Source organism: Petromyzon marinus, chromosome 5, assembly GCF_048934315.1.
Source record: "Petromyzon marinus isolate PM22_M1 ecotype Great Lakes invasive population chromosome 5, UKy_Petmar_22M1.pri1.0, whole genome shotgun sequence".
Taxonomy (NCBI): Eukaryota; Metazoa; Chordata; class Hyperoartia; order Petromyzontiformes; family Petromyzontidae; genus Petromyzon; species Petromyzon marinus.
This window is the reverse complement of record NC_133671.1, coordinates 19,681,297-19,698,449: the sequence shown is the minus strand read 5'-3', so window position 1 is coordinate 19,698,449 and position 17,153 is coordinate 19,681,297. Positions and strand designations below refer to the sequence as shown.

The window sequence follows — 17,153 nt, the reverse complement described above, 5'->3', positions numbered from 1 at the left end:
TAATGACATAATTTATCATCGGGTTGACTTTTCAAATCCTTCCATAAACCGCTATAATTATAGAAGACCGTAATTAACAAATGCACGGAAATCAAAAAAAGTGCCAAGGACAGGTAGCTGCGTAATTAATGAGAGGAAGTACGGTTCCCTGTGCAGAGAGCACCCTAATAACGAGACCAAATATAGCGCGGCGGTGTTAGCGCCACCGCCGCCCTGGGAAGAACGGGCGGCACGGGCGAGAGCCCCCCCCCTCCCCCCTTTCATCCGCACACCGGCGGCGAGCAGCGCACGGCGGCTACGAGCGAAACGCCTCGTGGGGATCCCGCCCTCCCCCCACCACACCCCAACAGAGACGTTCAGAGACGGCTGGGGCGAGCGCTGGCTTATTTAAGGGGGTCGTAGCTGTCGCCTCGCGTGCGCCCGGGCCGCCTTGGTCTTCCCAAACACACCGCCCCCTCCCCACAACCGCTGAGGGTGTTTTACGCACAACTGCTTCTGGTAACACTTCCGAGACACTGATGTTAGCCGTGGCTGGGAGTTTGAACTCCAACCGTGGTTGCGTTCACTCCTCCGCCACCGCTTGCCCAATGTGTATGCGCGCGCGCGCACACACACGACTACGGTGAGGGGCGGAGGGGCGCCGTTTGCAACTAAGCGACGTCGCCACAGCGCTTGTGCCAGGCTGGGAACACCACGAGACCACGAGCAAGGGCGAGTGCGTAAACAGGCACTGCGGAGGGGGGGGGGGGAACATTCCAACGCTGCTGAACCCCCGCGATTCACGTTCTATGGGCGCAGAGAAGTTTTCAACGCTCAAAACCCCGAGCGCGTGAATGCTATACTGTGGACGAAGTGCAAAAGAGCAAATGTATAATTTACAGACGTGAGTTGTGGTTGGGGGTGGGGGGGATGGAGGGGGGTTCAGAGACGGCATCTCAATCAAGGGCCTAAAAACCCACCACGTAATAACTGCTACCCCACACCCCGTTCCGCGGCACTGCCTTTGATGACGAACACACAGCAAGGGCTGTGTCTGCAGAGACTGTTAAACATTTAAAGGGACCGGGGCCAGAAACCGCACTAATGAATACTAACCATCACTCCAAATCATTCCAGGGCCCCCGGAAAGGGGGGCATGAAAGGAGGGAAGGCAGGGCCTGCTTATTACGGCCGATGACTCAAGGGTAGGACTAGCGAGGTGAGTTACAGCGAACGTGCTCCCAAGTTACCGAGCAGCTGTTGCCCGAAACGTGCGCCATTAGATTGAGGCTAACCCAATTCCTGTCTAGACTGTGGGCCACCTGTCTGACCAACCATTTTGATTTGCTCGATACACCCGGTCAGCAAATGCTGACTGGGTGTACGCCATCGCATGCGGTCGTGCACTGCACGCATCCTGCTCGCCTTTGTGATTTCCCTCCCATCGTTACTTTTCCCTCACTGTATATAACCCTTGGCTCCATTCGAGCAACGGGTTAAACTCTCATCGATAAAAACTCGAACGGTGCCGAACGTGTGCCGACCGTTGCTGGACCTCGCACAACGTTTTAGGGTACTTTGGGCCTGCGCTCAGAAACTTGCTTTAAAAAAATACCGCCCACACAAGCCGATTGTATCGTTCCATTTCCAGGCGGGAAGCCCTCTGGTGCAAGTTCCCCCAACTCGAGCTGCCACGTGTCACGAGTGTCGACCGCAAGGCCGACGTCACCGCCAACGATGCGTCCTTCCTAAGAAAGCCTTTCGTCAGATTTTTTTATTATCAGCCGGTCTACCGTGGGTACGCAACGCTGTCCGATCCTGCGCGCGCGTGGTCCCTCCTTCTACCTCCGAATGAAATTCCAGAGTTGTGCATCGTCTCTCTCCACGAATTTGTATTCACTGCGCTGGTGAAAACGTTGGTGATAAACTTTACAATTACGAATTTGCGGAAAGAACAAAAAAAAACCTGTGATGAGTGCGGTCGGACGCAACGCGCTAATTAGGCACGCCGTTTTACACACGAGAACCCGGTGCAGTCAATTAGGATTTTTTAAATATGACCACGCACGCAAATACTCTCCCGCAAGGACAACTACGGCAGGAAAAGGTTTTCACGAGCGAGTCTTACCCGAGATGGCGAGAGGTCATTTAAGCAGGCGATTAGCAAAGCGACGAGAATCTGGTACACAATTGGACAATTACAGGCCTTGTAATATCATTGCACAGAGTATGTATTGTTGTTGAAAGGAGGATTTTGAATTAAGGACACCACTGGGCAGCTGGAGGCAATCGCCCTCCAACAACCACCTCCAATTAGCACGGTTGGCTCCGTACGGTGCGAAAGAAGTTCAACATACAACAACAACGAAGGGCAGAGGAGCGACGTTCACAACAACGAGCGGAGCGCTGGGCGGCCAAAACGCAGAAAGTTAGCACAGTGGGGACCGCAGGTGGTGCATGGTTTGCATTTGAACAGAGAACACTGCAGACAGACGCACACCACGGTGGAGTATGGATAGGGGTTACTTTCAGCCGGGACTGCCCTGCCTGGCGACCCAGAAAATATTTCCACACCTGGCACAACGCATCCAGTATTTACTACCTTTCGCAATTAGCTGTGGGCTACCAGTCACGTGCCCATTCCAAGTCTAATTATGTTTAATCCTCTACGCAATGGCCGGTCTTTTGCTCAAACTCCCTCCATGCCGTTCTACCTCGGGAGTTTTATTCCGCATGTTCTGAGTCGACCGGCGATCCAAACAATATTCGGTGAGAAGCCGAGCCCTGGGTATGGGGGGGACCAGCGTTTGGGGAACTCTGGACGTTTGTAAATATAGTCCACGAGCCCAGACCAGATATTTCACTTGTCGGTACCACCCGAGGTGGCGTAACTTTGGCGGTGAAAAAAATATTTACAGAGTCAATCACCGCGAATTACGTGAAATCCATTTGAAACGAGTGAGGTTATTTAAATAATCAACTCTCATTCTGAGCTGTATAATTCTTCTTCTTTTGAATGGCTGATGTAGATGCAGAGCAACGACTACAATTTCACATTCAGGTTGTCAAGCGAGATAACCGCGTCAGGAGCAGCGAAGTGTATCTCTGTAATGTCTATCTTCGTATTTGTGGATCGGGCATTGAGTCGTTATATATTGTATGGTCTGTTCTGGATGACCACAGTCGCACACTGGAGAGTTTTTAATTTTGCATTTCTACATCAGGTATCCGCATCTGCCGTATAAATTCATCGGCACGACTCAACTTTTGCTACCTGAGGTGGTGCCGATTTCTGCCGCCGGCACATGTAACGAACGGTGCGGCTTCGACGACAGCGGCAGTGACGCAAACTCACCCAGCTTGGCTTCCATCTCCTCCTGGCTCAGCTGCGGTCTGCGTTCCTCCGTCGCGGCTGTCGCAGCCGTCGCCCCGTGGGACGGCCCGACCCTGCCGGCCACCGGGGGCCGCCCGTGGCCGCCCTCGCCGTTGGATTTGGAGGCGGACGCGGAGAAGGGGGAGGCGGCGGCGGTGGCTGGCCTGCCGACGTCGCCGCTGCCACCGCCTCCGCCCGGGTCCGGAAAGTCCTCGTCGTCATCATCGCTGTCGTCGCCGAGCAGAGCGTTCTTCTTCTCGAGGGGAAGAGCCTCGGGCTCTTTGGCACGAATCGCGAAGCTTATGGGGGCGATGGTGACTGCGTTGGGGAGGACACGGAGAGGGCGGCGGCAGTTAAGAGGTTCCACGCAGGAAGGTACGGAGCATCTGATCGTTACATTTATTTATTTTTCGTGACTTGCTTACCTTTTACCTATTTTACACTCCTATCGTGTTTTTGTATCATTGGTTGTTGTCACTTGCTGACCCCGCCCCTGCTGGACATGTGTGAAAAAGAGCTTCATTGCTCATTGGATTCCTCCTTCATTCCAAAAATAAAGATTCGGATACTGAACCCACTCCTCGCACGATTCGACGCGTTATCACAATCCAGGGTCACGATTCTGTTGAGGAACATGACTTGAGACCAATACCCGCCATTCGTCACGAAGTGATGGTGACGTCACCATGGTGCCTGTGCCGACCAGGTGCACTCACATGAAGTGTCGAAGGGCTCGCTGCTGGCAGAAGGTCACGGGACAGACCAAGGTGCCATGGGTTGACTGACTGAGATGACTGGTGGATGCACCAGCTGTGCCCCCTACTGCACCAACGGTTGGAATAAAAAAGCAGTTTTGGACGCGGGCTCTCCACGGTGCCAGCTCAGCGCTCTACCCTCCGAGCCACCCGGCAGCACCGCACGAAAGTGTGTCTTGGACTGAGTCGCGACGGCATCGTGGGCTCACTCTTTTGGGCTTTAGGGGCTTTGGCAGCGGCGGAGGTGGTGCTCGGAGGCTCCGTGGAAGTGACGCTGCCCTGCTGTTCCGTCCCATTGGTCGCTTGCGCCGCTGGTGCTCTCTGTGGGCAAAACCAAGTTACACACACACACAGACGTACAGTACATGTAAAGCCCTTTGTCAGTTCACTACTGGAAGAGGCCTTCCCCATGCAATGCGAGTCATGGGGATTGTTTGGCCATACATCACCACAACGATCAGTGCGGGTTGGTGAAGGTGGGATGTATACAAGTGAGAGCGTAGAAAGTACGGTACAATAACAAAAAACGTCCGTACTTCTAAATGCTGGCACACGCGCATATACGGTCAACAATTCCCCCCCCGCGATAACCTTAAAGCCTGTCGGGGCAAGTGCTACCATTGAGCAACTATAAATGCAAGCATGGCACACGATAGGGTTGTATGTTCAGCACGAGGCCCCGTCACACGTTTGCCTCCCGAGAGCTGATGATTACACACCGCACCGGGTACTAATTTATGGCTGAGTGAACCTCCGCGGTAGGCCAGAGCAAATTCTGTCTGATACCACTTGCCAATGATGTTGGCCGTTAATGCGCAGCGTGCAAACCACCGCAAAACTATTTGCGGCACGTAACCTACAAAAACAAAGATCCCACCATATAGCCTGAACAGACTGTTGGGGCAAGTACTGTTCATGAGTAGCGCCTATGGAGGTCGGCACAGCACAGGAGTGGCTGGGTGGCCAGCACCACGCCCAGCCGCCTTCGTCTCACTGGTGCCGATGTTTACATATTCGACCTAGGGGGAGGGCCGGGACCAATTAAGATAATCGTCACTGATGTTGGCCGCGAACGGGAATCGAACTCGGGTCGCCGGGTTCGTATCACGGCGAGCACCATCGCTCCAACACATAAACACACACGCGTGCATAAAGGCACGGCACGCGACCGCACAGCAAAAGCAGGAATATCTTGAAAGATTAATATTACTAAAATAAATACCTCTCTGCGAGAACGAGCCGTGACTGAGATTTCATACCGAGACCAGATCTGCTTGGATTCCTAAAAACTCCTCTACGCCAGCGATCATTACTTCTCATTAAAACACAAAAGTCTTTTTTTTTCTCTCCGAGTGCTACAGAGAGAGAGAGAGGCAGCGTGGTGCCATGTCCGTCAATCACGTGGCCTCTGGGGGGGGGGGGGGTCCGTGTACAACAGACGATGCTTTGCAGCAATTCAACTAAAAAAAAAACAACGCGAAACTTTTTTTATCTTTGACGAGTAAAAACCCCACAACCTCCCCTACCGCTGCGCGCGCACGGAGGCTTGTTTTATCCTGCGAGCGTTAAAATTTAGCAGCAGGCTCATCACTAAGCAGCTGTCAGGCCGCCCAAGACCCGCCCCGCTGCCTTTCTGTGAAAAGAATTTCAATAACAACGCCGCTGGATTTGGTAATTTAATCTGCGATCCTTTTGTGTGTGCGTGCGTGTTAAACTCGCACGTCAAAAAACGATGCGTGTTTTTATTATTCAAATGCCGCTTGTCTGAAGCAATCAAGGGGTTTTCTGGCGACGGTAAACAAAGCGGAGGACACAGACGCATGGGTAAAAAGGGCACAGCACATATCGGGGGGGGGGGGGGGGGAGCTCATCATATTTCTTAAGACAACTCGGGGTGTGAGTGGATAGGGGTGGGGGAACACGAATGTCAACGCTTATCAGAGTGTTATGGTGTTGATACGTTCACTGTGCATGCAAAAGTTTATCCCTAAACTAACACAATGCAATCGGCTGTGTATCATAAAAAAAAGTGAAAGGGTACGATTGTGTCAGTGCGCACGTAGCTTTCGCTGGTTCAAGTGACATTACCACACACACACACAACGGAAATTTGATAACACCTCCTACACGGAAATAAACACAGATATGCGAGGGCTAAAGGTTAAGGCGTATTAATCATCCTCTATCAAACACCGTGTCACAAAGGCAATGAGCAGGGCACGGTCGCTGGCAGATTCCTATAACCGATGGTCCCGCCGGTTGGGACAAACTGCGCCAGAGAATTTGCAGACAAGAGAGACGGGGGAGTTCACGTGGCATTCAATGCCTCCGTCAGCGGAGGCTGGAAGAGCCCAGACACACTTTACTCTCATCTGCCGCCAGCAGGAAAAAAAACTCTACACTGCAGAGTGGTGTGTGCGGGCATGTGCGAGTGTGTGTACGGCCAGTGCGGTGCAGTGAGGTGCTGGTGTCTGTGTGCATGAGTAGTGCGGTGCAGAGTGGTGTGTGCGGGCGTGTGCTAGTGTGTGCACGGGCAGTGCGGTGCAGGGTGGGGTGCTGGTGTCTGTGTGTATGGGTAGTGTGGTGCAAAGTGGTGTGTGCGGGCGTGGCAATATGGGAATTCGATGTTTCTACTGATCCGCATCGTCAGTTACAAGTGGTATCAGAACCTAGTCTGTGCCTCCCCTAGTTCATCGATGCAGTGTGTACATACCGGCGCTAAGGAGACAAGAGGTGGCTGGCTATACGGTTGACCACACAAACCCCACATGGGTATACGAAGTTCGGTTGCGTGCCAGTTTGATTCCCGTCCGCAACCAACATCAGCGGCGATTATCGGAACCAGCGCTGGGCCTTCCCTTGGCCAACTCGGCCTCAAAGGAGTATTTGGCGTGGTATGTAAACATCGCAAATGTGGGAGGACAAAAGGTTTGGCCCGGCATACCGCCGTTCGTGACACCGTTTTGTGTGCTGTGCTGACCGTAAATAGGCGCTCACGAACGGCACTTGCCCCAGCGGTCTTTGGACAAGGCTATACGAGGGAGACCTTTGTCTTTTGTGCGAGTATGTGTGCGAGAGATGAAGCGAGCCTGTGACCTGTTGCCGGGATGTCAACATGAGGCGCTCATCGCCCGGAGGGGTAAGGGGAGTTTTTGCGCAAAGTGGGAGCCTGGTCAGGAGTGGGGCGTGAGCAGGGAGGGGAGGGGAGGGCAGGAGGATGGATGTGGTCGTGGGGGTGGTGGAGGAAGAGGGTGGAGTGGGGGGGAAGGCTGCCCTTATGAACACATGGAAAAGGATAAGAACTAGGTCTGTGTTGGGGCGATCTCAGATTACGAGTGAATTGTGATTGAGTCATCCGTAGCAGCATTGCTCTATCCACTTCAGGCATTTTCCCTCTTTCCGTTGCCACTACAATTCCTTATACTCGACCGCGGGCCATTATTGCTGATGCTCAACACGTTGCGTCATTTATTTGTCTTCTCCGGCACACAAGTTCACCTTCCACGTTTGATCGGTGTAATTATAATCATAAAACGGTAAATTATTTCCCCACGCTTGCTCTTTGGGCAGCTTGCGGTCCATTTTCTTCTCGCGTAAATATGCCCTAACTGCGTGCGTCTGAAATAGCCACGGCGCAATAACAATCAGGTTCCTTGAAAATTTTTCTATATTAAGCACCGCGCATAATAATAAAAAACGCGCAGAAATTATATTTTTGTCAACACCCATTTTTAAACGCATCGTGTCAGGAAAATAAAAACGTTATGCTCCCACCACCACAGCACTGCAATTAGATAAATAATCAACCCCACGTCCTGTCCAGTGTGATGAGAATGCCCATCAGGTAGACAAGAAAAATGTGCAGGCTGACATAAAGCATCGTATAACCTCGTTGTTCGCCAAGAGAAACACTGCTGGCCTTAAAAAGAAACATATATGTATAAAAGGCAACGTTCTGGGAAATGGCCCTTATTCATCGCAAATTGCCAAAAAACGTCGCCTATTATTTTTTAGTTTTCATTGTAAAGCCACACGGCGGTGCTGACGGATGTTGCAAGTTTTTTGTGATGAGTGCCTGGGCACCGCTGCCACTGCTTGACCCGCCCCATAGTAGACAGAACTTCATAAGCTCATAGGATTACTCCTGCAGTCGAAAATAAAAAATTGTGATTCCGACTCTGATCACCATACAATGTATATAATCTGCATGCTCGTGATCAACTAGGTTGCAAGAGTTGCGCGTTTATAAACGTACTAACTTACTTACTCCAGGAGACGGCTACGCACAACTAACCCACTGGTGCGTTTCTCAGGTTGTACCGCGTGATAATCGGGCGCACCGTTCGGGGTTCAGCACAGCACAGCATGCCAAGAAATGATTCGCACGCACCGGGAGCTTCACGAACCAGGGAAGCTCTCTCGGCAAGTGGAGCGAAACGTCGGACATCGTGCCGAACAATGCACGCCCCAAGAGCACAATAATCGCAGAGTTTGTTGCCCTTCCCCCGCATCTCCGATTAGCACGGTTTCAAAGACAATGCACATCTATATATATAAAAGGGAAATTTGTGAATGTGTGTCTGTTCAAAATGTTTACCATACTTCCCGACATGCAACAAACTTGAAATTTGCCATGTGGGTACTCTCCAGACTGTACACCATGCACAAATGATAAAAAATAGACTTTTGCATATTTTTTTTTGGGGGGGGGGGCATAATAATGCATATATTTTGCACGGCAAGTGAGCTATGACGTCACATCTGTCATGTCACCCGCGCATGCAGAAGCGTAACGGAGTGTGCCTGCTCATGTCACGCACCCCCCCCCCCAACCCTCCGCGTAGGCCGTGTATTAATCAAGACAAGAATCCAAGTTTCGGGCGAAGCCGGGTAGTCAAGCTAGTCATGCATATATTATCAATCAAAGTTTGTTTGCATGTTCACCATAAGTACCACGTGTGTGGTTAATGCAGTAACTTGATTCCATGAAAAAGGTTTCTATTTGGTGTTTGAACATCTTAACATCAGTTTTATTGCCAGAAAGGGTAAAACCTATTCTTATTATTCATACTTTGATATTGGCAAAAAGGTCCCATGATATAGCTGCTCACCCCGAGCAATAAGTGTTCTGATACGTGCATTTTATTTGTACCGTTTGCCTTTTGGCGTTGTTCTCTGGTTTGACACTGGTGGGACTCAGCCATAGAGAAGGCTGTCTCTGGTGTAGGTCAATCAGTTTCAAAGAAAAGGCATATATTATCAGACATTATTTGCATTTCACCACAAGCACGTGGGGTTAACGCAGTTAATGCAAACTTGATACCTTGAAAAAGGTATCTATTTGGCGTTTGAATATCTTATTCTGATTCGGATCACCAAACAAATGTGTTAATAATCTGCGCACTCGTGATCACCTAGGTTGTAAGAGCTACGCGTTCATTAATTTACTTACTTACTCCAGGAGACGGCTACGCACAACAACTCGTTGGTGTGTTTTTCAGGTTGTACCGCGTGAAGTTCGTCGCACCGTTCGGGGTTCAACCCCGCGCGCCCTGAGATTCGTCGCACGCGCCGGAAGCTTCACGAACCGAAGAAGCTATCGGCACGCGGATCGAAACGTCGGACATTGGGCCGAAAGAACGCACGACCCGAGAGCACAACGGTCTCAGAGCTTGTTGCCCTTCCCCCCCCCACACCTCTGATTAGAACAGTTGGCTGCATACGGTGTGAAAGACGTTGAACATACATGAAAAGTACAACGACAAAGTCCTACGCAGTACTGTGCACATAGCTACTGTGTAAAGTGCAGTGGCATTTCCCATAATACTATTGGGCCGAACTAAAGTTTGTTTGTTTATTTATCATGTGCTTATTTTAAACCAAATGGATTTGGGCAGGACACATCGGGGCGATAGCCGATGATCAAGGCTAATGATGGAGTGGCAGTCAAAGGATGGAACTCACCCGAGAATACCTCCAAGGGGGGCGTGAATGAGCGAATAAAAAAACATCTGGTGTAGAGGTGCCCGACGGATCACTATGCCACGGCGCCGTGCAAGATGGCGACGGCTGCTGAGGAGAGCCTTCATCCGGCAGTGGGGATTGACTACAACTGCTGATGATGATTTTGATGAGACTGGATATTTTTTGATTTGAAGCTTTCGTGACTGCAGTAATTCATATTCTTAGTTCTTTCGGTAAAGTCACGTTGAAGGGAAACAATAAAATAATAAAATATATATAAAACAATAAAAAAAATTAAAAACGTGACTTTACCGAAAGAACTAAGAATATGAGACTGGATATAATGACTAAAGCTATTGATGCGGTGGTGACGCCTGACGGTGGACCGCAAAACAGATTTATGAACCTTGTTGCAAAATGCCCGGCGGGCGAGCGGGGGGAAAAAAAACGCCACGCTCGTCGCAACGCACGTACCGTGAGAGGTGGGAGGCCGTCTTTCTCCACAAAGAAGTTCTTCTTGAACTCGTAATATGCGTTGTACGAGTGCCAGGACTGCAAGAAGTCAAACCTGCAGCAGGAGGGGAGAATCGCACCGGTGAGACACGCCGCCGTTGCCACTAACGCCACATGCTCGTAACATGAAAGTAAATCCACAGGGCCCCCGCGCAGCCAAAACATCGCTCGGGGGGGCTGTGGGGAAGGCGGTCGGGGGGGGCGGTGGGAGGGCGGTGGAGGGGGCGAGTGCGAGACACCACGCATCTGCCAAACGACGACGCCTCCCGGGAATCGCTGCGCCGCTTTGTGCCGGCTTCCTCCCGAGCCATCTCGAGACCAAGATAATGGTCTAAATAATACATTTGACAATTGCTGCCAGTGAAGCGCACGAACAAGCACACAAAACGAGAGGCGGCGGAACAACAAAAATCATTTTAGTGGGGGAAGCAGGCACAATTGCGAGAGCAAGGGGGTGGGTGTTGTGTTACACATCGTTTGTGTTGTGTTACATATCGTGTCGCTGCGTAGTTGTCACGAGCAGATCGACGACACCTGCAGGCTACATTTGTCGCGGTGTAGTTGACGATGCTACCCCTGGTCTACACACCAGTTTCATATTGGCAATGCACCAGGTGCTGCGATTCATCAAACGAACGAAATAACAACCAGGGCTCAACATAATCACTAGCGTAGTTGCAGAGAATATATTTCACAAAGCGGATAATACATTCCCTTCGAATATCCGAGCGCATTCGGAGCAAGTGGTAAAACTCCTGACTGCTTAAGACATCTCTGACTCTCATCAGTCCGTGACACAGGCAAGCTGCCAGGTATCCTGATTTACACGCAGCTTATAGGGGAATCAGCAAGCACTTAAAACTATCGGCTCCGCTGCCAATAAACGGCATTTAACGTCATTAGATGCCACGTTAATGCAGAGGGGACGGTTTCAGACAACGGAAGGTTATTATAATTTTGAGAGATACCCTCCTTCCCCCAACATTACGACATTCAGTCTCGCTCTACGCTGGGCCGGATTCACAGAACCCTTGGCCCTTTGCCCCCAACCGGACGAAAGTCCCCTACATGGCCCCTCCCACACCCCCCCCCCCCTACCTTAACCTATATTTAAGCGCTAGGTTCCCAGAGCCTTGCCACTTGGTGTAGCGATTTTGGCTGTGACTGGTCCCACCTGAAGACGGAAGCTTGCGTTGCCTCCGAAACGTCGTGTTTTAATTGCTTATTTTATTTTGTTTTACCTACGTGACTTTACCGAATAAAACCAAAGAGTATATTGTATTTTACAGGGTAAGGCCCACTGAGCTGTCTAGCTCTTTTTTAGACGTGACCTGCCCACAAATGATAGCTCAACAAAGTGGCTTACGATGTGGAATTTGATTTCGGCCAAATACTTTAATAGCATGTTTCTAAATGTGGATGGAAAAACCAGAGGACCCGGAGAAAAATCCATGCGACCACGGGGAGAGAGATATGGGACGAAGAACCCCCAACCTCTTGTATACAACGCGAGGTAGTTAACATCTCATCACCACTGTTTGTGGTGGGGGGGGGGGGCACTGTAACAGTGATTCACCACAAAGGCGATAAGCGTGAACTTGGGTGGGGTGCCGAATGGGCATTTGGTGGTGCAGTGCGCCCACCCCAACAGCCCTCTTGACGCCGGCCCTGCCGAAATTCACAACACGGGCAGCCCCTGGGGATGTGCGGCTACGCAACAGGCTCCCCTGCAGAAAATATGCACCGTACTTCTATGCGACCTGCCTTCGACCAACCCCGCAAAGGCCAACGTGGCACAGTCTGGTCGAATAACCCCCACGAGCACTCGCGCGGCGTGATGAAGCGTTAACTAGAACGCGTTGCACACGTGAATGCAGGCAACTTGCTTGTTGTTGATGATGAGCGTCACAAGTCACGTGTTGGGACAACGTGTCGCGTGTAAAGAAGCAACGATAATAGCGCGAAAGACGAGGCGGGCCGCGCGCTCGCTTCACTTTCAACGACTCCCATCCATTCCCATCGCCTTCCGCGCGCATCAATAAAACATGTTCTCCACCGCGGCACTTACACATCTGCGGCGCGCGGAGCACTCCATGGAGCACTCAAATCGGATTTGCAGCGGCGAGATTTAAGAATAGACCCGATACATTTAGTCGATCGCATTCAAGGGGGGGGGGGGGGGTTTATCCCCTTTTTTCCATAACAAGAGGCGGATTCTTTTTTGTTATTCTTTTTCCCCACTCGTCGCCGGGGCCCGCTGTGCCGCGAAGCGCGAACGCCACGTGCCGTTTATTTTTTGTTAAATTAAGAATGCGTTGACGGACCGGCAATTTGCCGCTGCTACCGAGGCCGTCGTTAATATTTTATCGCGGACGTTATTAGAAACGCGCAGTCATGATTACGACGAGAAAAAATAAAAATAGGCTAAATATTTTACGAAAAACAATACACTTTTGAGCCGGATGTTTTCGTTGGGACGCCCAGCTTCCCCGCGTGCACACAAAACATTCAGCCTCCCGTTACTGGTCTAGCGCTTACCAAGAATGCGTTATCTGGTACATTGTGCTCCACGTTTTCGTATGAATGTGTTGGGGGAGGGTGTCTCATGAACTGTTTTATGCGAGTCTCGTTGAACTGTTTGAGTTGTTTTCCCTCGCCACGGGACTGTGGCTTTCCACAACCGACTCAGGCCTACCAAAACAGAGATCACAGCCATTCCATTGACCCCTTTGAGCAAGGAAACCGTCGCACCGACGGTCTCAACTCAATCACCAAAAATTGCCATCGCATCAAATTCGGTTGTGCACTTAATTTGCCTAAAGTCCGGCTTGGCGAGTAAAACAAAAAAACATCGGCTCGACTTCTCACAAGACAAACGTTACTCTCCCAGCGGCAGAACGGATGTACAAGTGCTGTCCCCCCCCCACGCCCCCCTCTCCCCCTCACGGTGTCAACCAGGTCACATTGAAGTGATCTCGGAGGTAGCTCTGCGTTATGCGCTTCCGCACCGAGCGGGGAAAAAAAATCGTTAACGCCACGGCGGCTGGCGGCGGACGAGCGGCCGAAGGGGTCAGAACCGTTTCGCATACCTGGGGTCGTTCTTGGAGCGGACTCCGTCCTCGAACTCCAGCCCGTTCTTGGCGACGTACTGCGCCAGTTTGTCGATGACGGGCTGCACGTCGGGCGGCGGGGGGATCACGCTGGGGATCGCCGCCGTGTGGCTGCAGAGGGGGCGGTGGAGGGGGGCCGGGGGTGACACACAATATTCACCCGCACGACGCTAAAATTAGTTCGTCAATGAGTTTGTCGATGACGGCTGCACGTTGGGGCAGCAGGGGGATCACGCTGGGATGCCTGCACTGGGGGGGAGGCAAGGTAGGGGGTAATGGGAGAGGGGGTGACACACTACAAACTATTTTTATTTGACCAGGTAAGGCTACTGAGCTGTATAGCTCTTTTTCAGAAGTGGCCTGGCGTGATGTTGATTCTAAATGTGGAGGGAAAAACCGGAAGACCCGGAGAAAAATCTACACGACCAGTCGTCAGGGTCGGGATCGAACCCACGACCTCCTGTATACCAGGCAAGGTAGTTAACATCTCGCGTGGCGCCCACGCAAACATTCACTCGCACCACGCTAAAATTAGGGATGTAGCTCGGAAGCGCCGGAAAAAGCGCATGCCAGAAGCCGGGTGTGGAGACGCAACGCCTGTGGATCAAGAACGTTGGGGGGGAAAGACATGGCGGATCGTTTACAAAAGCCGCCAGGCTGGGCTGCAAGGCCACCAGGAGAAAGGCCACGCAATAAATGTATTTATCGATCTGCGCGAGATACGTCACCGCTGGTCGAGGCTCAGCGATGATTTCCTGGATAAATAACGATCGCTTATCGTTATGAAGAACAAGAAACAATGTAAACTTGCCACAAGAGCCGCAAAGCGGCACGTCGCCAGTTTGACCCCGGGTACCTCGTGGGCAAGGCGTCAGCCGTATGGGTCACGATCGGTTGCGCCGAGTTCCTGGCACCAACGGAGCTGGCGGCGGTCACGACAATCGTGCCGGCGGCGGAGGCGGTGTTGGCAGTGTCGGCGGTGTTGGCAGTGTCGGCGGTGTCAGCGTTGTTGGCGGTGGTGGTCGTGTCCACCCCCTGGGTTGCGTCTGACGGGAGCGAAAGGTATGACGACGACAACAGTGGCGGCGGCGCCAGCCCCGGCGGTGGCGGAGGGGCAAGCAGCGTGGTGGCGTGAGCACCGTACGCGTACTCGGACATCTTTTCGGCCGCCGGTGCCGGCGGTGGCGGCCCCTGCATGTACGTGCCGTCCGGCATCACGTAGTAGCCGTAGTACATCGCCACGGCCGCTGTGCACGCACGACACAAAGACAAAGATCAATCCTCCCCCCTCCTTCCAGGTATAGCCTCAACAAACTGTAGAGGCAAGGGCTGTTAGGGAGTAGCACCTATAAAGGCCGGAACAGCGCACGAGGGGGTGGTTGGCTAGCACCATGCCCGGACGCCTTTGTCTCCCGAGTGGTGATGTTTACACACCGCACAAAATACTAATTTGTGACCGAGTCCACTGTGGGGACACCCAGAACCGGTTCAGATAATCGTCGCTGGTGGTGGTGTCCATAACCGGGAATCGAACTAGGTTCGCCGGGTTTGTAGCGCAACGCAATAACTGCTACACTACCGCTCCCTACATTACATGTGTGTGTGTGTGTGCGACCACAATACATGCACACACACGCATAATGAAGAGGTGCATTCACATTTACTAACACATTTATTGGAATCTTTCTCCAGATAAATCGTTTGAGATGGAACATCTTGTTTGCGAAAGTGTCCATAATTGTCGACTGACTTGTAATAATAATTATCCGCGTGCCGAGTACCCGGGTTGCGGATTAACCGCGTGAGTGAAAAAAAAACGGAGGGGGAAAAAATCACGGTACGGAATATTTCCCGCTCATCCGTGCGCCGGTTCTATTATTAATCGCACCCTCACTCGTCACTCGGTGACCGATTAATTTTATCATTCAATACTAAAACAGGCGACGCATTCTGCGTGGGTAAATGACATCAACATGCCGGCATATCCTAACGTTGCATATTGTTTCGTACAAGATTCGTGTTTTAGTTTTACAGCCCGGCTATACCTCTCCACCATTGCCCCGGATAAATCGTGAGTTGACCTACTGTCAACACAACCTCCGTCGGGGGAAAAGTCAAGCTTCAAATGACATTTGTTTTGTTTAACCAGGTGAAACCAGGATTAATGTGAGTTGTAAGATCGACCTGAGGGCATTAGTTCACCTGAAAAAGGGGTAGACGATTGCTGTAAACAGTTTAACACGTCGTAGGCTTTCGCGACCAATATCACACATAATCCAGGGTTTTTGAGTTAAATCGCGTAAATATATAAATGTGTCGTTATACACGCCACCACCCGACACAGCCAATTAGTAAGATTTGTCACAAACAGAACATGCCAACACAAATCTGGCTGCCGCCTGATGATGCCGGTTGTAATTACTGGCGAAACATCATCAAGATTGTAAATGTTGTGGGTGTGCTCTCCAACACACCGGTGTGCTGTACGAGTAATGAAATGGCACGTTCTGTTTACGTGACAAACCTTACTAATTGGCTGTGTCGGGTGGTGGAGGGTTTAACGACGCATTTATATTTACGCGATCTAACGCAAAAAAAACCTGTATTATGGATGCTGTGAACAGTATTTCCATGTTTCACGCAAGTAGCAGTAGTTGCGTTAAGCGAGGAATTGCCGTTTTACTCAATCACATTTGCACTGTAACGGACGTCCCATGGCAGGAACTGAGATGAGGTTAAACCGCCGCCACGTACCGTTTCATTCCGCGTACCGTATCGCTGCGCCGCTCGGACACGCAGCTCAAAAAAGTAGTTAGTTGTCGTCCGACCGCTCAGAAACCGCGTTCCAGTGAAAGCGCGTTCATGTGAAAAGGTTTTTTTCTTCTCGTATTGTTTGTGGACTTTTGTATTGTTTGTTTATTTTTTTTGTTGTTGTATTGTTTTGCTGTTGTAACTGTCTGGCCCGCCCCCGACCGGACATCTGTGAAAAAATAACTTCATAGCTGATCGGAATTCTCCAGGATAAATAAAGATTCTGATTCTGTTAAGCGAGGACTTACCGTGTAATAAACCAAACTGAGTCATCCGCGGTGCGAGTCTTCTCATTTTGGACCCCCAACGCCTCCTTCTCCGTGAGTGGTTCTCGCACCCCCTGCTGGGTTATCGTTGAGTCCTCTATCCCATGTTTCCCCACCACCTCGTTGCCTCTTCATATTTTATTAAGTACCGTGCATCGCGAGACGTGGTCGTGACCAAATAAAGGCGCCACAAAACGGTACGCCGACGGCACGGGGGGGAGGGGGGGGAAGCCTCATCCAGCAATGGGTAGCCTCACGGCTCGTGACGATGAAAGATGGTTCAGATTCACACAACAACCTTGTACCGTTTTCAACTTCACTGAGCCTCATCAATGGCGCAGCGGCTCATTACACTGATGCCACTGTCAATGCGGTCCCGATG

The 17,153-nt window shown here is 51.2% G+C and overlaps 1 protein-coding gene across 2 annotated transcripts in view; it reads right to left on the bottom strand.

Moving 5' to 3' along the window:
* SFSWAP (splicing factor SWAP) overlaps positions 1-17,153 on the bottom strand; it is a 54,383-nt gene that overhangs the window by 14,155 nt on the left and 23,075 nt on the right. For both annotated transcript variants that reach the window (XM_032947308.2, XM_032947309.2), the window contains 5 exons: positions 14,551-14,941; positions 13,674-13,805; positions 10,546-10,639; positions 4,317-4,428; positions 3,335-3,670 (listed from right to left, as the gene is read on the bottom strand). In XM_032947308.2, the coding sequence (XP_032803199.2) occupies positions 3,335-3,670; positions 4,317-4,428; positions 10,546-10,639; positions 13,674-13,805; positions 14,551-14,941 (1,065 nt within the window). The remainder of the gene's footprint in view (positions 1-3,334; positions 3,671-4,316; positions 4,429-10,545; positions 10,640-13,673; positions 13,806-14,550; positions 14,942-17,153) is intronic.